The 22,195-nt window shown below is 40.1% G+C and overlaps 1 protein-coding gene across 2 annotated transcripts; it reads right to left on the bottom strand.

Annotated features, from left to right (window-relative positions):
- Nucleotides 1-56: 56 nt before the first annotated feature.
- LOC141507281 (uncharacterized) lies at nucleotides 57-20,282 on the bottom strand. 2 transcript variants are annotated; one of them, XM_074214797.1, is made up of 5 exons: nucleotides 20,125-20,144; nucleotides 17,201-17,267; nucleotides 9,730-9,844; nucleotides 7,938-7,987; nucleotides 57-5,688 (listed from the first exon to the last, which is right to left on the bottom strand). In XM_074214797.1, exons 4-5 carry the CDS (start codon nucleotides 7,966-7,968, stop codon nucleotides 95-97), a joined length of 5,625 nt encoding a protein of 1,874 aa, XP_074070898.1. In that variant the 5' UTR covers nucleotides 7,969-7,987; nucleotides 9,730-9,844; nucleotides 17,201-17,267; nucleotides 20,125-20,144; the 3' UTR covers nucleotides 57-94. The 2 variants fall into 2 exon arrangements, with proteins under 2 accessions (XP_074070898.1, XP_074070899.1); XM_074214798.1 differs by lacking the exon at nucleotides 17,201-17,267 and having other exon boundaries at nucleotides 20,125-20,282.
- Between the last annotated feature and the right edge of the window lie 1,913 nt (nucleotides 20,283-22,195).

Here is a 22,195-nt window from a genome sequence, read left to right as displayed (position 1 = left end):
AACAGTTATATAAAAATACAAAAAAGATACAAAATAAAACACAAATTTCAAATATATACAGTTATTATCTTTTGAAAAGGGAAAAACTAGCCATTTAATTTACTTTTTGTTTCAACTGAAATCTCTCTAGTAGAGATCTGAAAAATACTGGATGTCTCCTTGGTTCATCTGCTCTGCTGCTGTATTCTTTCATGTACCCTGTGCCTGTGGGTGACTGTTGGCTTCTAAATGTGGCTCTCTCCCCTGGCTGGTGATACTTGTTAACTATATAACTGCTGAGCCCCTTTATCCTTTCAGGGGAAGGAGATGGCACTGGGGCTTCATGTTTCAGGAACACAGGAGACCTCACAGATCCTGGGTATGAAGATGGTAAAGAGTCTGTTGAATGACATGAAGGCATTTGTGAAATATAATATATTTCTGGGAGAATAAATCTGAAGCATTTGGCTTGGGGTATTTGCAGGACAAATTTCACACCCATATATTCCTTACAACTAGGCAAAGGAATTGGAATGGCCAATAGTTGTGCCTTACAAGGGTATTTCATTCTCTGAACATGGGGACAATTATCTGGGATCCAGGAGGCACAGATTAAACAAACTGGATAACTAGAGGAGATCTGATGACCACTATGAAGAGCAGAAGAGACCTTCATTCTCTTTAGGAGAATCTGTTTTGAGATATCATTTCTTATTCTTTCTTGAGGGATGGATCTAATGATGGTATGTATAATTTCAGTAGTTATTGTTGCTCTATCAGCAGTGTATGCTTTGATATATTTGAAACACCAAGGATTCTGCTTACTTTGCCCAGGCTTCAGACTGGCAACAGATTTGGACATGATCTTGTGATTTAAATTCATTAATGATTTTGGCATGTGATAATTGTTTGAGGGAGCTATGACATGGGTTTGGAGGTCTGGAACAACTTCTGGAGCATAGTTAGGGTTGACTGGAGATATGATGACCTGATGATCAGAGCCAGGTTGATTTTGGTCCCGGGGAACTGAGCTCAGTGAAGATACTGATCCATTAACCCAACCCATGGAACTTGTGACCTGATGGTCTATTCTTGGTGGTATTGTTTCCCTGGATTTTGGTTCAATTTGAAATGAGACATGGGCACTGGAGTTTTCTGGAGGTTCCATTTTCTGGTCAGGAATGAATTCTCTTGTGTCCTGAGGCAGAGTTTCATCCTGGGAGTCTAAGTTTAGTAAAAGTATTGTCTCATTTCCTTGGCCTTTGAGGGTTGTGTTCTGATGGTGGTCTATTTTTGGTGGCATTTCCCAATACCCTCGTTTCATTTGAAGTAAGACACGGGCAATCAGCCTTTGTATATCCCCTGCCTGTTGGTCAGTACTGAGCATATTTGTGTCCTGATAACTGGAGCCAGGTAGAGTTTTGTGAAGGATTGTCTCATTTTGAGCTTTGAGAGTTGTAGTCTGTTTGTCCATGATAGGTAGAATTGTTTCCCAGGGTACTGGGTCAGTTTGAAATGAAATATAGGTGATGGGACTTTGTGCTTCCTCTGTCTGCTTATAGGGGCTGGATGAAGTTTTGACCTCATACTTGGTACCAGTAAGAGCTTCATTCTGGTCTAATCCCACAAGAGGTGTTGTTTTATGATCTATGTCAATTTGTGCTTTAGCCCAGGAATCTTTTCTTTGGGGCATTGTTTTCCAAGAGTCTTGCTCTGTTTGAGTTGAGGCATCAATATTAGATGCTGGTGGACCCTCAGACTGATGGTCAAAACTGGGTAAACATGTGAATTGATAGAGACCAGGTTCTACTTTATCCTCCTCTAAGCCTAGAGCAAGTGGTGTTTCAGTTTCCTGGTCTGAGGGACCTACAACCTGTTGATTTTTAACTATTGATGGTATTTCCAAGTCCTCTTGCACCATCATTTCTTGCACCATCATTTCAGGACAGATGTGAATAACAGAATCTGAAGTATCCTCAACTGAGTATTTAGGGTTGGTTTGAAGTATGGTCTGATGGTCAGAGAGTGGTGGAGTCTGATCCTGAAGTCCTAAGGTCAACAGAGATATTGCCTGGCTTGTGAAAGTTTTGTCCTTGGCTTCTACTCCTTGTGGCAGTGACTCCCAATGGTCTTGTTCTGACTGAGGTGAGATTATTACTTTAGGATATTGTATATCCTCAACTTGGTCAAGTTGAGTTGTTTCTTGGTTATCTAATTCCAAGAAATCCTCATCTGTTACATTTATAAGATTCAGGTCTTTTTCCTTTGATATTGTTTCCCAGTGATTAAGACATGCCTGAAGTGTGACCTGGGTATTTTGGTCTATGATAATCTTATCCTGTTGGTTAGGGTTATGTTGAGATGTAGCCCAGTATTCAAGGCCTGTAGGATTTGTAACCCTGGACTCCAAATCCACTAGAGGTATTGTTCCATAATCCTGGACTAAGTCAAGTCTTGTAGGACTAGTGGCCTTGGGATCTAAATCCATTAGAGGTGTTGTTCCATAATCCTGGTGGTGTTGGTGGCATAATCTTGGTGGCATCATTTTGACAGACTCCTGCTCTGTTTGAATTGAGATTTTAGCAACATGGTTTGGTGTGTCCTTGTCCTGGTGGTGAGGTGGTGTGGACAATTCCAGATCAATCTCCAATAAGGTTTTGTTCTGTGGTCTAAAAGTAAGTGGAGGTATAGTCTCCTGATCCTGGACTTTTAATTTTGTGGACTGGTCACTTGTTCCTGCAGGTATTGTTTCCTGGAGATCTTGTTCTGTTTGCAATAAAGTTTGGGGTATTTGGTCTTGATGATTCCCAGCTAGGTAAGGGCATTGTAGAGGTTTGACAGAGTTTTCAGATTTGATTAGGGTTTTGTTCTGTGGGCCTAAGGTGGATGAAAGTGAAGTCTCATGATCCTGGTATCTTACAATTGTGTTTTGAGGATCAGAGGCAGATAAAATTTTGTCCTGGGGGTCTAAGTTCCCTGGCGATATGGTCCCATGATTCTGGTCTGCTAATATTGTACTTTGGTGGTATGTTTCCTGTACCATTTCTCCCAAGGAGTCCTGGTGTTCTAGAACTGCGAACTGGACATTTGGATCTGGTATATTCTCAGCCTGGTGATCAGAACAAGGTGGAGACATGGCCTGGTGGGCAAGGCTAGGTGAAAGTGTATCCTTGATGTCTAAGACCAGTAGAGGTTTTGTTACTCCATGATCTTGGCCTGTTAGAACTGTGGCCTGCTGGTCTATTCTTGATGGCATTTTTTGCCATTTTTCTTGATTTATTTGAAGTGAGATTTCAGGAATATAATCTTGAATAGCTTGGTTTTGGTGATGAGGGTTTGTTAAAATTGTGGACCATTGATCAGGCTCGGGCAAGGCTTTGTTCTTTTGGATTAAAACTAATTGAGCTGTTATTCCATGGTCCTGGTCCAATGGAGTTGTAACCCAGGGGTAAGAGGCGAGTAAAGACTTATCCTGGGGATCTAAGTTCAAAGGAGGAATTGCCCGAGGACCCTGGTCTATTAATATGGTGTTTTGGTGATGTGTTCCCACTGCTATTTCTCCACAGGGAACTAGTTCTCCATGATACTTGATTTGGATGTCTAGTATTGGTAAATCCTCAGCCAGATGGTCAGGGGTGGAAAGAGATGTAGTCTTTTGGTCAAGATCATCTTGAAGTGTGTTTTTGGAATCTAAGCCTAGTATAGATGCTGTACCATACTCCTCCTGATCTATTTTTGACATTATTTCCAAGGCCTCATATTCTTTTTGAACTGAAAAACAGACAAGGTGGTCTTGTGACTGTTTGGAGAAATGGTAAGAATTTGTTAGAAATGTAGCTTGTGGGTTAGATTCAGGTAATATTTCTTTCTGTGACCCTAAGGTCATTGGAGGTATTATCTTAGGATCCTGGCCAGTCACTATTTCTTCTTGGTAGTCAGAGTCATGTAGACTTTTGTCCTGAGGGCCTAATTCCAATGGCCCATGATCCTGACCTGTTAAAAATATGATCCCATCTAGGTCTATTTCTTGTTCCATTTCTCCCAAGTGATCTTGTCTTGCTTGAAGTGTGACAGGAGGATTAATGGCTATATTTCCAGTCACCTGGTGGTCTGGGATCTGTGCAGATGTTGTATGGTAGTTAAGATCAGAGTTCTCCACCTTGGGATTTAAGCCCAGTGAAGGAGTTGTCCCATGATCTGAGCCTATAAGTATTGTGATCTGATGGTCTATTCTTGATGATATTGTTTGCCAACTCTCTTGTTCTGTCTGAACTGAGGCATGGGTAAAGGACTTTTGGTCTGTTTGAACTGAGATATGGCCAAAGAGACGTTGTGTAGTTTTAATCTGACTTGGTGAAAGTTTGACCCACTGACCAGCTGAAGTATCTTGTAGGACTAAGAATGGATTTGTTGTCTCATGATGTTTATCTTCTGGGATTATAGCCTGGTGTTCCATTTCCTCTGTCATTTTCCCTTGTTGATCTTGTTCTGCTTGAAATCTAAAATGGATATTTGGGTCTTGTAAATCTTCAGCCTCAGAGACAGATGATGATATAGTACAATCTTCTGAACTGTCCTGATTCAATAGAAATGTTGCTACATGATCTTGATCTGCCATAGTTGCAGTCTGGTCATCTGCCCTTGGTAATGATATTTCTTCCCAGGGTTCTGCGCCCATTGAAAGTGTGACTTGAGAAGTGGCAACTTGTATATGCTCAGCCTGATGGTCAGGACTGGTTACAATTGTAACCCTAGTCTTCTGATTGTGATGTGAAAAGGATGAAGTCAGGAATCTGGACTCAGGGTATGCCAGTGATACCATATTCTTGGGGCGGGGATCAGAATATGATTTTTCCAGCATTTTGAACAGGTCTAGTGATTTTATTGTTTTGGCACTGAACCAATTTTTAGGACAATGGGAGGAGTTTGGAGATGTAGGTTTGTCTCCCTTCTTATTAAATCCTAACACCATAGATGCAGCCCTAACCTGGTTTTGTTTGTTCCTCAGGGAAGTTTTAGTGTATTGTGTAGTGGTCAGTGACTCAGGTGTGGCTTCTGTCTGAGAGTCTAGGCAGGGTCTGCATACAAGTCCTGATCCTGTCTTGTCACCCTCACATAAGGAAACATGGTAAGGAATTGGAGCTAAAGCCTTTTGGTCAGGGTTTGTGATGGCCTCAGTCCGATTTTTGTAGCCTGGGAAAATTTTAGGAAGGTGGTCAGAGCCTGAGTTATCCAAAGATATTTGATCAAGGTCCAGTAGATAGTCAAGGTTGTTTTTGTAATCAGGTAGAGGCATCAGATATTGTTTATCAGAAAACTTCAGAGCAGTTTTCTTGACTTTACAGTTAGACCTAGGAAAAGGCATGACTGAGGTGAAAGCATTATGTTTATGACGGGGGGATGTTTTAGCTAGACCTCGGTGAAGACAGGGTAATAGGGTAGTCATTGCCTTGAGATCAGTGTGGGGCAGATGGGAAGAACTGGCTATTTTTCTGGGCACTGCTATTGAGGATAATCTCTTAGCATCTCTGAGGAATGGAGAAGCTGATGATGTTTCGGTGACTTTGGCCTGGTAGCTGAGGTGGGGCACCTGTTCAGTCCTGGTCTTATAGGTTTTTTCCCACAGAGGGGAAATCCGGTGTGGGGGGCATGGTAACAGCACTGATTTTGTCTTGTTTTGGAGGCCTTTCCGAGGGAAATGGACCAGTTCTGTTGGTAAAGAAGATAATGGGTATGAGCGCAACAAAATACACTATGCTATATGGGAAAAGCAATTCAGTATCTAAGAATAGGCAGATGCCAAATTGATATTTCTAAAACACAAATTTGACCAAAATAATTCCCCAGATCAAGAAACTTCAATAACTTCCTTACTGTCCTAAGATGACATACATGCTTTTCTCTTTATCATTTAAAGTGCTTCAGAACCTGGCTGACTTCCTATTACTGCTCCCTTCCACCCTCATCTACTCCCAACAAGATGATCATTCATTGTACCTGGTGCATGTCACCCAGAACTCTGGTGCCCCTTGGTAGTCTGAACCTCTGTCTAGAATGCTCTTCCTTTGGAATCTCCAACTCTTAAAAATTCCTAAGTCCATTCAGAGCTTTGCTCATCTTCTCCTTTCTACATAGGTCAAATTTTCCCATTTGTTAAAGAGTTCCTCCTTTCCTCTGCCCAAAGAGCAATAAAAGTGATCATACACTTTAACCCAGCAATTCCCCATTCCAGGCCTATATCCAGAAAAATTTGCTTTAAAAATTAGAAAAGTCCCACATGTTCCAAAATATCCATAGCAGTTCTTTTTGCAGTGGCAAAGAATTGAAAATTAAGGAATGCCCATCAAGGGAAATGGCTGGACAAGATATAGTACATGACTGTTGAACAACTTATAGTACATGAATGTTGAACAAGTTATAGTACATGAATGTTATGGAATACTACTGTTCTATAAGAAAGTGTAAATGATTGGACTTTGATGCTGAGTAAAGGGAGCAGAACCAAGAGAACTTTGTACATATTAACAACATTGTGAGTTGATCAACCTTGATGGATGCAGCTCCTCTCAGCAGTTCAGGGAGCTAGGGCAACCCTAGAAGACTTGCTATGGACAATGTCATTCCCATGCAGAGGAAGAAAAATAAAACAAAATTAAAAAACAACCTTTCAGAATCTGAATGAACACTATATTCACTTTTTAAAAATTTCTCTTATGTAATTCTTTCCTATCTCGTGATCTTTTCCCTTAATCCTAATTCCTCATACTGAAAATGACTAATCTATAAACACACTAAACACAAATATGTATGAACAATATTCACCTGTTTGCTGCTGAGAGGAGAGGGGTGGGAAGGGAGCGTAGAAGGAATCTATATAATTTAAAAATATATATATGATGTGGATGAATGTTGGAAACTTTCGTAACATGCAATTGAAACAATAAAAAAATCAATTAAAATGAAAGTCCCTCCCTTTATCTACCCTTTCTCTTTCCTAACCCTCTTTCCAGTATTCTAGAAATCCCATTGTTTTAAAATTTACATATATTTTATATTTCTTTAACTGTATACATGTTGTTATTTCCTCCCAATAGAAAGTGTGGATTGTCTTTGAATTACTCAAACTAACACTATGGTACTTAGTAATAAGCTTTGAAAATTAGTAAATTAAAATGAAAAGAAATGATGTGTGAATGTGTGTATTTATAAAAATCATAGTACTTAGTAAATTAAAATTAAAAGCAATGGTGTGTGAATGTGTGTATCTATAAAAATCATCTAATACTTGAAATTTTTTGATGTATTTTTCCATTTTCAAAACATTCTCTATGTCTTCCTTTCTTTTAAGCCACATAGGAAGGAAAATTCCTGGGACAAGGCATAAATCATTATTCCCATATGACAGATGAGGAAAGAAAAGGCATTTAGTTGCTTTATTTTATGCTTCATTATATTATGTGCTTTATTATGTCATATAACTATATTATATTCTTCCTTAAAGCTCTTTTGCCTCATATATTCCCTGCTCTCTCTCTCTCTCTCTCTCTCTCTCTCTCTCTCTCTCTCTCTCTCTCTCTCTCTCCCCAGGGGCAATTCCTATGTTTTTATTGGCAATTTTATAAGAGGTTACTTTCACTTACTCTTTTTATGGACAAGAAATATAGAGAGCCAGGCCTCAAATCTGGCAAATAGAAATTCAGAGCATGCAAAGTGATCATCCAAGGCTATATGACTGATATATCAAGAACAAGGTTGGAATATGTTCTTCAGGTCTTGTATTTTGGAGTATTGTGGGGGTTTTTTAGGTCAGTAGTCTTCCCACTATACTGAGTTTAATTCAGAGTATTCTCATAGGATCAAGTTCAGCTAGATAAAACCCTGCCCCTCCCCTAAAACAGTAGTGAATGAAAGATGTGATGTGGATACCTAAATAGGATAACTGAAAACCAAGTTCTCACCTTTGGGAAAAATCCTGGGTTTTCTTTCCATTCTTCTTCCAAAAGGTCTCCTTGAGAAAATAATATGTTAATGAAAAGTGTAAACAGTTTTGATTCTAGTGAACTTCATTCACCCTTTGCCACTAACTCTACTCCTGTCTACTTAGCTTCATTCCCAATTTTGGAAGAGTTGTTCTAGCCTTATCTTACCACTAACAGCAATAGAATGAATAAAATTGGCTAAGCAGTTCTCTCTCTCTCTCCCTCTCTCTTTCTGTGTCTCTGTATCTCTTTGTCTTTGATGCTCATCTATTTCTGTTTTCATTGCTTTCTAGGTCTTCTAAACCTTCTCTAAGAATCAAGCCCCATTCCACTTCAACCCATCCCTCCCCTCAACCAAGTACTATCCTCCCAGTAATATTTTCTCTAAGGAAAAGATCCAAGAAACTCACTCTCATGAGTATTCAAATTCACTGAGAACAGAAGAGAGCTACTCCATTTTCAGGGGGCATTTTAGCAGGTTAAAAAGACAAAACATCAAGGTAGAGATTTCTTATTTAACCCTTGTGATGTTAGGTGGCATTTTCTTGGTTCAGTATCTCTTTTCTCAGCCTCAGAAAACTCAGGTTCCCTAGAGTCAAAGGAAGTTACAAATTGTCTAAGGGCTATTTTGGGCTCATACACCAAGATCTGCTGCAATTCCTTCATATCACCCCCCCAAGGAGATTTTTTGGTATGTATTCATATTCTTATTTCCCACAGTGATAAACATATTTCATTTTGAAGCTATGGAGAGTTTGGGGATGCCTGCCTCAAGGGATCAAGAAACCATAAGTAAAGCTAGTTAGGTAGGACTGGGTTAACTAGCCCCCTTCAAAACCCCTCTTTTCTTCCTCTACTCATCCTAGTGACCCCACACTCTATTCATCCCTAAACAGGTCACTTCACTCCCTCCCTCAGCATTTTTCATCAATAGAATCTTCAGGGAGAACAGTCAAATGCCCTAATGCCAATGGATTCAAGATTAGTATAACGTGAAGTGACTCTTGAGGGATCAGGATTTCTTTAACTTACAGAGCCTTAAAAACTATGCAAAATAATCAATTGAGAAAATAATTCAGGAAAACTTTCAGGAAAAAATCATAAAAACATTCCTCCTAAGAAAGTTGTATACCAAGAGGCATAGAAAACTAGATGGACAGTAATCTTGAGTCCCTATAGCAGGATTAAAGCCCAAGGTCCCAATTTTCTGGGGACCTGAGACCCTGACATCACAAAAACATTGTCCACATGAAGATTTTCAGGTTAGGGTGACTCAAAGGCATTTTCCATTGGCAGGTTCCTCCAAGGACCCAAAACAAAAAGCTTGACCTTCCATCTCCATGAAAAGATAAAAATGGAATTTTATTTTTGTCCTTGGTTGTCCCATCTTGTCCATTCACTAAGTCAGTATATTTCAATAAGAACAAAAAAATATGATTAGCCCTGCCCCTTTTGTTATGATAGCTACCTTAGTAAACTCAGTGTAGACAGGTAGCAAGTGTTTTTTCCATTATTTTGTTTGATGTAACATGAACTCAGTGCCTTGCACAAAACTATTTAGTTTTATGTGAACAAGTGACTAAAACACAAGTTTAATACTTGTTTCAGGGGGACAAAAGTCAGATCTTGAGGGAATCTACCACCTAGCCTAAATATAAGTTCATATATAAGGTTGCCATAATAATAGCAGGCATTCATAAGGTGCTTTAAAGGTTTGCCAAGCACTTTACTATATATACTCAGAGGGAGTCCTATGGGACCAAGAGCTTACCAGTGAGAACTTCCAAGATGAGCAGGGTATTTCAAATGTTCTAATACTCAGAAATTTTTGCCAGCACAATTCTTGCTTGTGATTCTTGGTTACAAGCTTCCCCACAGTAAAAAGCCTTTAGGGACAGGATCCACAACAAATATAAAGTAACTAAAAGCAAAATCTAGTTTTTTTCAGAAAGATAAGCTCTTCCAACCCACCCTCCCACCCCAAGAGGACTGAATCATGTAATTCAGAGAAAACTAGATGTTCCTCAGGTGCTCAAAGTAAGACTGAACTTTGGTGAATTTATTCCAGAGAGGATCTGAGGGGAATATTGACATCATAAAGCACCAGTTTCCCCCTTGTCCTCTTTTACTTAAGCTGCCCCACCCCATTTCCAGGGAACCAGTTGTTGCTGCAGGGGAACTCAAAAATCTCTATGGTGGTATCCCTTAGAGCCATGTGGGTACACTGAGAATAAGTAGACCATTTTTAAACTGGATCAAACACATAGGTTTCCTTGGTTCTCTCCAATTACATGCTTATACCTCTTTCAAATCCATAGGACAGAAGCATGGAAATCAATGACAAAAGTTCCCTGAAAGGACTGGAATGAAACAAATTCTTGCTGGGGACCAACTAGGCATCCTTGTACTGAATGATATGATCCCCATTGCTTAGTATGTAATGGATAGTTATATGAAAATGATATTACCCTTGTGGTGAATAAATACCCAGATCTAGTGGCATGACTATGCTTTGGCGGGGGGGGGACAAAAAAGACATTCTTTGAGATTTTTTGATATTCCAGGTTACAACTTCCCTGGATGAGTTTCTCCTAAGGGTATGATTCTGGTTTTAATCAGAAATTATTGAAGGGACTTTGGTTCTGCTACATCAATAAAGGATGGTGTTTTTTTTTTATTTTAGGCATTATTGGAAGAATATTCAGCACTGAGTATTGTGCTGTGGGATAAGGGATATAAAAGTTTACATAAGTTTGGCAAAACATGTTTGGCAAAACATGTTTAAAAATAAATACTTAGTATATGCAGACTAAAGAAAAATGTAAATTTTGTTGAGGAAAGCACTAACAGATGGGGTGGAGTGAGGAGGATGGATCAGAAAGGCTTCACGGAGAAGGCTATTCTTGAGCTGTACAGAGATGATAGTTGGAATGACAAGTGTGAGGCACAGTAAGGTGGCCAGTTTTTCTGGTCCAAGGTGTAAACAAAAGGAATAGAAGAGGCTGAAACATTATGTTGGGTCCACCAAGAGCTATGAACTCAGGTTTCTTTTTTTACAGTCGGGATTATATTGTAGCAGATAATTTTCCTACAAATGATACTGAGAGGACAGTTTTGTAAATTTAGACCCTCATGATCATAAGGATTTCATATTTTCTATTTCCCAGGTAGAAAATCTGATAAAATTCAGCTCTGTTATATCACAAAGTTGTATGTAGATTTGGAAAGCTATACTAAATTTGGCAAGTCCTACCCAAACTGAAAGAGTAGTCTGATAGTGCAGTGGATCAAGCACCAGGTTTGGATTCAGGAAGGCTCATCTTCCTGAGTTCAAATGTGACCTCAAATACTTACTAGCTATGTGACCCTGGTTGCCTCATGGTGAAGGACAAATGAGCTAAAGAAGGAAATGGTTGCCAAGAGAAGCCCAAATGGAGTCATGAAGAGTCAGGCATGACTGAAAAAAACTACTAAACCAAACTGGAAAGCCTTCAAGTATTGTGCCTAAAGACATGTATTATGTTCCTCAGCAATTAAGAGGGCCATCATCAAAAGAGAGAAAACCAGATTTTGGAATTTTTTTTTAGAATAGAAGGTAAGGATGATTAATGAATTAGTCATGGGTTGTCCCAACTTTTAGCTCTTCTGGAGGCCACATCACCCAAAGAAAACTTGAGGGCCATATTAGTTAAGGGTCAAGCTGGTCTGTAATGTTGTAATGTTGGCACAGGCACTCACCCTCTGCTTCATTTTCTGGGTTGGCAATGTGGGCTTTGTAGACACAAACTAAATGAAGGTTTCATAAGTTTTTGAATTGTGTTGTGCATTCTCAGAAGCCAGATCACATTCTACCAACCTACCCCTGGGAAACCATCTAAGAAGTCTTTCTACTTTTATTCCCAATTTTAACATGGTGCCTGCCTGACACAAAGGGATAGTTAGATGGTACAGTGGATAGATTACTGACCCTGGAGTCAGGAGGACCCAAATTCAAATCTTACCTCAGACTACTTGATGCTAGCTGTGTGACCTTGGGCAAGTCACCTAACCTTGACTAACTTTTCTGTCTCTTCTCTGCCCTTTAACTGCCCTAACCCCCAACAAAGATAATATTGGATATTCAAAGTAGAGCAATGTAAAGACTAACTGCCTTCTGGGGGTGGGGGGAGGGAAGCAAGATTAGGGGGAAAATTGTAAAATTCAAAAATAAAGTTTTTTAAAAAGAATAGTGTTGGTCCCTAGCTCAAATCTGACAACTTTATATAGATGGCCATGATTTCATGAAGCCTCTGTTAGCTAGTGATAAAATTGTGGATCTTTAGAAATATAGAATGGCAGAACCAAGGTCACAATTTTCTTTGAAGCTAGTGTGTGGGTAAAGGAATGGATAAGACAGTTATGCCTAACTGAGATTTATAGGGATTGAAGACCTATATCAATGTGCTATAAAATAAAACAAAGAGACAGGTAGTGAAGGTTTTTCTGCTCTATTTTGGGTCCACTCTGTCAGACCCTCTGAGGTTAGACTAGGGCATGAGAGGGAGAGAAGAACATAGAAACTTTGTCTTTAATTGACCCTCACCAGAAACTGAAAAGACAAGGCATCCCTGTCTCCCTGTTCTGCCACAATAAAACAAAACATGATAAGAAATAAGATACAGGTTCCAAATATACTCATGGAGGCCACTGCTTTCAAAGAGAAAGATTGTACTTTAATGTTCTTTTTGCTTCAATTGAAATTTCTCTAGAAGGGATCTGAAAAGAGTCCTAGGGGTCATTGGTCCCTCTCCTGTACCATTATTCCTCTTCACTGACATTTCCCCTACACAAGGCAATTGACTTCTAGATGAGTTTCTCCCCTTTGGCTGTTGATTCTTACTAAGCATAGATTGAAGCCATTTTTCCCTTATTGGTAAAAGGGTTGGTACAGATGGTGAAGAATGATGTGGTAAATAGCCTGATGAATGGTGCCAGGGTCTATTTGATTTGCAACAAATGTTTTGTTCTTTATAAAAAGAAACTTCGGCTTTAGGCATTTGGAGAATAAATTTTATACCCAGCTCCTCCTTAGGACCAGGCAGTGGGATTGGTATGGCCATGAGTTGTGCCTCACAAGGGGATTTCACCTCCTGAGTATGTGAGCAGCCATTTGGTATCCAGGAAGTACAGATTAAACATACTGTATAAGACATAAAGAGTCTTTGGCCTTTATGAATAAGGGGAGACACCCTCATCCTTCGGAGGAGAATCTGCTTACAGATATCATTTTTAATTTTCTGCTGAGGGATGGAATCAATGATGGCTTCAATGATTCTAGCAGGAACAAACTCCCCCTCTACACTATATGGTCTGATGTAATTTAAGCACCATGGGAGTCTTCTGTTTCTTACTGTCTGGGTCTGGGATTGGAACCTAGTCTGAACCTGATCTTGATGTTTAGAGCTCAGTTTGATCTTACTCTGATGGCTTTGGCCTTTTGAAGGCTCAGCCCTCAGTGGAGGTGGAACCTTATGGGTATGAAACAGACTTTTTGGAAGTTTGCTCTGGACCTTTGCAGGATAGGATGAGGTTTCAGTTTGTTTTTCAATGATGCTTGGAAGAGAGACAGGTGACTTGGGTGTGGGTAGAAGAGTATCTTTGTCTAAATCCACTGATAATATTTGCAAGTGGGGCTGGTCTGAGAGATGTGTGGCTTGGGAATCTGGAGCATTCTCCAGCTTGTGGTCAAGACTGGGTAAAGATATGGCATGGTATTTGGGGACATCTAGATTTTTGTTTTGGGTATTTGAACTAAGGGGAATTGCTGCCTCTTTATTTAAGTCTATTTGAGCTATAGTCTGAGTTTTTGACTGACTCATTGCCCAGGGCTCTGGTTCAGTTGGAACTGAGGAATAGGTAATGAGGACTTGCATATCTTCATTCTGTTTGTTAGGGCTTGGTGAGAGAATGGCCTCAGACACAGGGTCAAATGAGATTGAGTACTGGGGGTCCAATGACTGGGTAGGTCTTAACTGGTGATTCTGGACTGCTGGTACTATGTCCTGTTGGGTTGCCATTTTTTCTGGATGCTGCTGTTCAGTTTGAAGCAAGACATGGGTAATAGAACTTGTTAGGTCCTCAGTCTGTTTATCAAAACTGGTGGGAGATATGCTCTGCTGGTTGAGGTCAGATAAAGTATTGCCCTTCTGGTCTAAGTCCAGTGGAGGCCTTGCGCAATCTTGGTTTGACAGAGTTGTGCCCAGGTGTTCATTTCTAGGTGGTATCATTTCCCAGGTCTCTTGTTCCATTTGAAGGGACACATAGCAAATGGGATCTGGTATATCCTTAGCCCCTTGTTCAAGGTCAGTTTGGAATGTATTCTGGTGGCCAGGAGGAGGAAGAACTTTATCCTGTGGGTCTGAAGTCAGTGGAGATGTGATTATATGATCTTGATTTGACAATGCTGCAACCTTATGGTCACTTCCTTGTAATACTGTTTCTCCACCACATTCTTCTGTTTGAGAAGAGGTTAGGGTATTAGAATTTGGTTTATTTTCAGCCTGATGATCCAGGTGAGAAGGAGGTGTGTCTCTATGATCAGAGTCAGTTAGCATCATCTCTAAGCTCACTGAAAGAGGTGAACCCCAGAATTCCCGATCAAATGGTTCCATAAACTGCTTGTCTGTTCCCTCTGATATTGTTTCTAAAACAAAGACATTGTGGTCTACTATGTCTTTATCCTGGTGGTCAGGACTTGCTGGACTTGGGGACTGGTTTTCAGGACCAGGGGTAATGTTGTCTTGATTGTCTACATCCATTACAGGTGCTGCCCCATTGTCCCAGCCCAGGTTGTCTGGTTTGGGTGGTATTGTTTCCAGTTTTTCTTCATCTGTTTGTATTGAGAAATGTACAGTGGAGTCTGGTGTCATTTCCTCAGCTTCATGGTCCATTCTGAGTGGAAGTATTGCCAGTAGGTCAAGACCAGTTTGAGTTTTGTCCTGATCTAAGCCCAGCAAAGGTCTTGCTCCAAGGTCCTGGTCTGTTAATATTATTGTCTGGTGATCTATTTTTGGTAGCTCTGCTTCCCAGGGCTCTTGCTCCATGATGTTTTGTGTATCCTCAGCTTGCTGATCAGGTACAGGCGGTGATATGGACCCACAATCCAGGTCACTTGGCATTTTTTTCTGCTGGTCTAATCTCAGTGGAGGTGTTGCCCCATGAGACTGGTCTAGTACAGTCATGGTCTGCTTATCAGGTTCATATGCCTTTTTTATATCATGGTTTAGTCCTACTGGACATCTCTGGATGTTTGGTTTTGGAATATCCTCAGTTTCAGCTTGGTCCAAAGCAGGGATGAATGGAGGGTTCACCTGGCTATCAGAGTCAGTTAGATTTGTGTCCTTGGGATCTAAGTCCAGGAAAAATGTGAGAGCTTCATGATCTGGGTCTGATGGAATTAGAGCCTGTACATTTTTTGTTGCTAGCATTATTTCCCTGTATTTATTTTCTGCTTGAAGTGAGACTTGATTAATGGACTTGCATCTCTTCTCAGTTCGACTTGTAGCTCTGGCTTTTCTCTGATTTAGATGAGATGAAGACGCAGCCATAGATTTGCATCGGTGGTCAGGGAATCTGCACAAGGACATCACTGTTATGGGTCTGAGGTGGGGACGATATTCCTTTGAGGCTTTGCCTAAGAGGCCTGATGATTTCAAAGTTGTGGCTCTGGACTGACAGTCATCAGGAAAAGATGATGATGGTGCAGCTGTGGCCTTGGACTTTTGGTCGTACAATCTTGCTAGGGAGCTTGTGGTCCTGACTAGGTGTTTGGACCTTGGTAAAGCTTTAACCTGTTGATGGGGGCTCACTGGCACAGATACAACTGCAACCTGGGAATCAGGACATGTTTGGGTTTCAGGATCAGTTTTGGGCCTATGGCCCTCACTTGGTGGAATTTTAGCCTGGGGATTGGGAATTGTTGAAGATGGAGGCTTCTGGTGGAGTTGTATTAGGTCCTCCATTGGATCGTCAGAGTCTGGAAAAATTTTGGGAAGATGGTCAGGACCTGGGGAATCCACTGGGTTCAGTGAGTCAGAGACTGGTGGAGACTTTGGTTGATGTTTGGTGGCTATTAAGGATCCCTCAGCTTTCTTGGTCCTGATTTTGGGCCTAGGTAAGGACATGACTGAGGTGCCTGCCCTCTTTTTAAGGCTTAGTGTTGATTTAGTATTGGCCTGTTGATGAAGATAGGGTAATGGTACAGGCACAGCCCTATGATCTGCATGGAGATGCTGGGTAGCTCTGACCAGATGTTTGACCCATGGTTCAGATTTTGATTCAGACCACTTGGAAGGATGAGGTGATGCCTGGGTGGTTCTAGTTTGGTGGCTAAAGTGGAGCATCTGCTCTATGGACCTTTGGTTTTGTTTCCATTTTGGTGAAATCCGATGTGGGGGATTCGGTGACCCTACTGATGAGGACCAGTGATAGACACTTTTCCGAGGGTATTGGTCCAATTCTCCTAATGAAGAAGACATTGTGTGAGTGAGGGTAACCAAATACAGTATCTATATTTAATGTGTATGTGAAATGGTGGATTGGTGAGGAGTGAAAGGATAACTAGGATATAATTTCCTTAATATTTATTATAGAAATCTGGCAGTTTTCAAAGCACTTTAATATATCTTGATTCTTATTGGATCCATACAGGAAGCCCATATGGTACTTCAAGCAAATATTCTCCTCATTTAACAAGTGAGGAAAGAAATATTTTTATTCCAATATTAATTTGTTTTTTTTTGTTATCATTATTCATCTACATTTTTTGGAGGCACTGTAATTTAAATGATGCCCAGGATCACACAGCTAGTAAGTGTCTGAAGTTGGATTTGAACTCAGGGACAGTGTTCTTTCTATCCACTGAACTTCCTACCTGCTCCCATTTGTTTACTTTAAAAGTATTTATAATCTTTTCTCTCACTGTCCCCCACTCAACTGAACAATAAAAAAAGAAAAAATAAACTGTCAGAAAAAATATGAATAATCTAGCACATAGTCTGCATCTTCCACAATACTCCCTCCAAAATTCCCATTTAATTTTTTATGCTGACCCACAATATATTGAAACTATCATTGGGGGAAAATCTCAATGTGGAAGGCATAATTTGTGTTTGAGATTAGATGGATTAGCACTGCAAAAAAAATGGTTGAGGAAATGGGAGGGGAACTCATTTAAGACAATTGCAAAAAATACATGTACTTACCTTTAAGAAGTTTGCTTTTTTTCTCCATTCTTCTTTCCAATTCTCAAGGATTCTTTGAGAAAACAAGCTTAAGAGAGGGATATGAATCAGAACTCTGGTGACAGTTCACCAGGTCTGACATCAGTTAACTTTAAGAATATGGATATCAGACAGTCCAAAGATCTTGGAGTTTTTAGCCAGCCCTTTCCTGTTTTTATTGCAGTGTAGAAGTTGGGGCAGCTAGGTGGTGCAGTGAATAGAGCACCAGCCCTGGAGGACAGGAGTACCTGAGTTCAAATCCAGCCTCAGATACTTAATAATTACCCAGCTGTGTGACCTTGGGTAAGCCACTTAACCCCACTGCCTTGCAAAAAAAAAATGTAGAAGGGGAGGCTAAAGAGATTGGGTATCCTCAGTAAAAAAAAAAAATCTCCAAGTAAAGTCAATATTCTCAGGGAAATGCCATTGTACTCTTTTTCCTGAAAAGACTGGATCCTAGGATGCTAAGAAATGTGCTTCCTCAGATATTTACTCTAGCAGGGATGAACTTTTGGGCAGTTAACCCAGGGAGGGGTCCTGAGGTGGCCCCCACCATCATAAAGCACCAGTTGTCCTTTCTCCACTTGTAATTCAAGCTGTGCCACCCATTTTTAGGAGAACAGTCAAAGCTGATAGGGGTACTCAAAAAATGATTAAGTTGTTATTGTTCAGTAGTATCTGACTCTCTTGACCCCATTTAGGGTTTTCTTGGCAGAGATATTGTAGTGGTTTGAAGTTTCCTTCTCCAGCTTATTTACAGATGAGGGACTGAAGCAAGCAAGGTTAAGTGACTTGCCCAGTCATACAACTAGTAATTGTCTGAGATCAGATTTGAACTCATTTCCTTCTGACTCCAGGGCCAGCACTATATCCACTGCCACATCTAGCTGTCCAGAATGATAATGGTTTTTAATTCTTTTACTGTTCTGTACACTGAATACAAGCAGTCCTTGCTTGATGTTTCATCAGATAGTACATTTGTTGTTGGTTCTCTCCCTCTCCTACCCTTCTACAGGCCCTTTGGACAGAGGATTCATTATTTTTTTTAAATGTTATTTTACCTTTTAAATTACATGCAAAGATAGTCTTTGACAGTCATCTTTTTGCAAGTTTTTTTGAGTTCCAAATTTTTCTCCTTCCCCTTAACAGCAAGTAATTTGATATAGGTTATACATAAAATTATATTTAACATATTTCCATATTAGTTATGTTGTGAAAGAAAAATCAGAACTAAAGGGGAAAAAAAGACAAGACTTCTTAGCAAGCATTCAGAAATTGAGTTTTTTAGCCACAATCTCTGCCTTAATTCTTAAGACAAGAACCATTTATATCCAGCTCAAGTAGGTCAAGGGAATTTTATAGTCTATTTCTTAAAGCTCTGGGATATGTGTTAGCTGATCCAAGGACATGTGTGGTTTTTTTGGTAGGACCCTGTATTGCTATCCTTTGAAATTAATGGGACAACCCAGTGAAAAATTTCTTCCTCTTGTTTCCTCTATGGAGTGGGTAGGTGACTGGCATGTTGGGACCTGGAGTCAGGGAGACATCTTCCTATGTTCAAATTTGGCCTCAGACTCTTACAAGTCATTTAACTCTCTTTGCCTCAGTTTCCTTGTCTGTAAAATGACCTAGGGAAGAAGATGAAAATTACTCCAGTATTTTTACCAAAAAAGCCTCAAGTGGAGTCACTAAGAGTTAGATAAAACTGAAATGACAGAAAACTTTGCCTTTCATCTTCTTTCAAGACCCCAAAGCCTGACTAGTCCTGGCTAGGAAAATTATTAATTTGTCACTGCCTAAATCTCAACCAACAGAAATTTAAAGGCTAATCACAAATTTTCTGGGAAGCATTAGGGAAAAAAACAATCTCTTGTTGGGACCTTATAATAAATCTTGACATCAGTTCTTGTACATGTCTGGACCTCTTGAACCAAGGTCATAAACAAAGTTATATTTCCTTTAATTGTCCCAAGAGCTAATTTACAATCATAAACTGGCTCCTCTGCCAAGATCAGAAGAATCTCTTTGATTTTTCTTTTTGTTTTACTAATAAAATATGATTTCCTTTTGTCTTTTCAAATTTTTCTTTTCCAATCTTTTCTAATCCTAATGTAATCTTGAAATCCACATTATGGCTTGTTATTTCATTCATGCTCTATTTGGTTTAACTTGTCCTTCCTATTTTTCTAGTACTGGTTCTGACTTCTAAGCACTAGGTTCCTTAGTTGGGAAAACCAAGTTTGACGGCAACTGTTCAGGAGTTATCAACACAAATCTAGTGTATAGCATTATAAGTATATTGCGCATTCATTGTTATCCTCTAGAAAGCTGGTTGTTCAACATTTACCAACACTTGCATGGACTGATTAATTCCAATAAAATATTTTGGAAGTTGTAGAGAAAGGGAAGAGGGAAGATCATTCTATGTGTGAATCTGGGAATTCTTTGGGATGTGAGAATGGAGGACCAGCTGGGTATAAGTGGGCACTCCTGTAATTTCTTCTCTCAGAGAAGCTGATACTGGGGATCACTTGGTCTCAAGACTCATGAGACATGGGTAGGCTAAACAAACTGGAGTTCAACAGTAAATTAAACATTAAAATGGTGATCCCTTGGAGCTGTGGCTGGGGGAAGGTTCATCAGGTTGTCTAAGGAGAAGTGATCTGATCCATGGCAAAAACTGAGCATGTCAAAACTCCCACAATGATCAGAGTGAGATCAATCCATGAGTAGCCCCTGGATTTCCAGCCTGGAAGAGCTAGGGATACTGAGCTTTGAAAAACATTAATAGAGGAGGATATTTTCAGTGCCAGGATAGAAGAGGAAGGAAGGAATCCCTCTTAAATTCCCCTCCAAACAACAGAAAACTACCTCAGAATTGATCTAGAAGTAGGAAAGCAGCTTACCAGTCCTCCAGGAAAGATCTGTTTCACTGGGGTAGGAGGGGAGCAAGGTCCAAGAGCAGCAAGCAGCAGCCAGTTTCATAGATAGGGGCCTGCAGCAAGGCTCCAAGCTGGGGGGCAACCCACCAGCAAGGCCCCCACCCTTCTGTAGGCCAGCAGCCCCCCCAAGCAAGTGAGTAGTATGTGTAGCTCAGCAAGGTCCCACCCCAGTGACCCCACCCCCTCCACCTCAGTGACCCCACCCTTGCACAAACTATCAGCAAGGGCTTGACCCCATTGCTAACCAGTGAAGTTGACCAGTAGGGAAGGGCTGACCACCAGCAAAATACCATCCCTGGGGCCTTCCAGCAGAGAGACCCTGTTGCCATAGTAACCCCAGCAGCAGAACCCCATCCCTGAAGCAGGCCAAAAGCTAAACCACCTACCCAGGAGGTCAAAAGCATAAGCCAGAATGGTAGCCAAGCCTCCAGTGAAAGCCAGAAGTAAGGCTCTGAGACCCAACACAAAAAAAAAACTTGGGAAAGGGCAGGACTGGAGCTCATCCCTCACATAAAAACACTAAGTCACCAGAAAAGAAAAAAATGAGTAAAAAATAAACAAAAAAGATTTTGACTATAAAAAATTACTATGATGACAGCAAGAATCAAGGCATTAACTTGGAGATAATGGTATCAAAATAATTTCATATGAAGCTTCAAAGAAAAATATAATTTGGTCTGAGAACCAAAAAGAATTCCTGAAAGAGTTTTTAAAAGAATTTTTAAAGGCAAGTTAGAGAAGTAGGAAAAAATTGGGAAAAGAAAGTAATTCAAGAGAGTGTCAAAAAGAAAGTAGAGCTCATTCATGAACAATTACTATTTCTTCCTTTTTTCCTCCTCCTCTCTCCTCTCCTTCCCTTTCCTCCCCTTTCCTCCCCTTTTCACCCCATCCCTTCCCATCCTTTCCTCTCCCCTCCCATTCTCTCTTCTCTTTGAGGTGAGGTGCTTTAACTGTTATCTTACAACAACATTAACAGGGGTGATCACAGGACACTTTGCCCCCCTCTGGTTCCATAAAAGCAAAACTGTCGCACTCATGATTTCTATGTATCCTATGTCAATTTGGTCACTGGTGAGATGGTCTTGGCACTTTTTCAGTGACTCATCACTTCTGCAACCTTGGTTACCACACCCACTGTCCAAAAGATAGTTCAGAACAAGTGGTGTGTGAATTATTGGTCAATATTTGTAATAGGTTTCTATTTCCTCAGATATTCAAACCACAGTTGGAGTATTAGATGATACTCTAGATACTCTAGATATTATAGATACCTCTAGATTGAATCCTCCTTTACAAGCAAACTGATATATAATTTCAAGTAGATTTACAGCTTCATAGATATTGTCAACATATTATTTCCTTTCAGATTTTTACCTGGATTCTCCATATTTGATCCATCCTCTGGCACCTATGTTTATTTGTGAAACCTACATCTTCAACTCTCTATCAATCCTATCCTATTTGCTAAGAAATCTGAATACATCATATAAAGTTATTATTTTTTTAGTTTTTTTGCAAAGCAAACTGGGTTAAGTAGCTTGCCCAAGGCCACACAGCTAGGTCATTATTAAGTGTCTGAGACCAGATTTGAACCCAGGTACTCCTGACTCCAAGGCTGGTGCTTTATCCACTGAACCACCTAGCTGCCCCCATATAAAGTTATTTTTAAGATTACAATATCATCCTTATGGGGATTCATCCATTCTCCAGGGACTTGTTATAAACTAGGAGATCACTAAATCTCTCTGCTATTAAGCAATAAGAATAACTATAAATAAAAGCAAAAATATAATTATAGATTTTTAAGAGAAGAATAAGGCATTTAGGTGGCACAAAAGATAAGAGAACTAGGACCGAAGTCAGGAAAACTCATCTTTTTTATTTCAAATCTGAGTTCTGACACTTAATAGCTATGTGATCCAAGGCAAGTCACTTGTTGGTCTTCATCTGTAAAATGAATAGAAAAGGAAATGAACCATTCCAGTATCTTTTTTAAGAAAACCTCAAATGGGATCACAAAGAAACAGAAATGACT

The sequence above is a fragment of the Macrotis lagotis genome, chromosome 1, assembly GCF_037893015.1.
Source record: "Macrotis lagotis isolate mMagLag1 chromosome 1, bilby.v1.9.chrom.fasta, whole genome shotgun sequence".
NCBI lineage: Eukaryota > Metazoa > Chordata > Mammalia > Peramelemorphia > Peramelidae > Macrotis > Macrotis lagotis.
The sequence above is the reverse complement of the archived record's forward strand: the minus strand, read 5'-3'. Positions and strand labels throughout refer to the sequence as shown.

Excerpts from the sequence above, each read along its gene's own strand:
- LOC141507281 (XM_074214798.1), bottom strand. The coding sequence starts at position 7,968 with ATGGAAAGAAAACCCAGGATTTTTCCCAAAG. Across the intron at positions 5,689-7,937 it reads ACCCAGGATTTTTCCCAAAG|AACTGGTCCATTTCCCTCGG; the intron begins GTGAGAACTTGG and ends CTTTACCAACAG.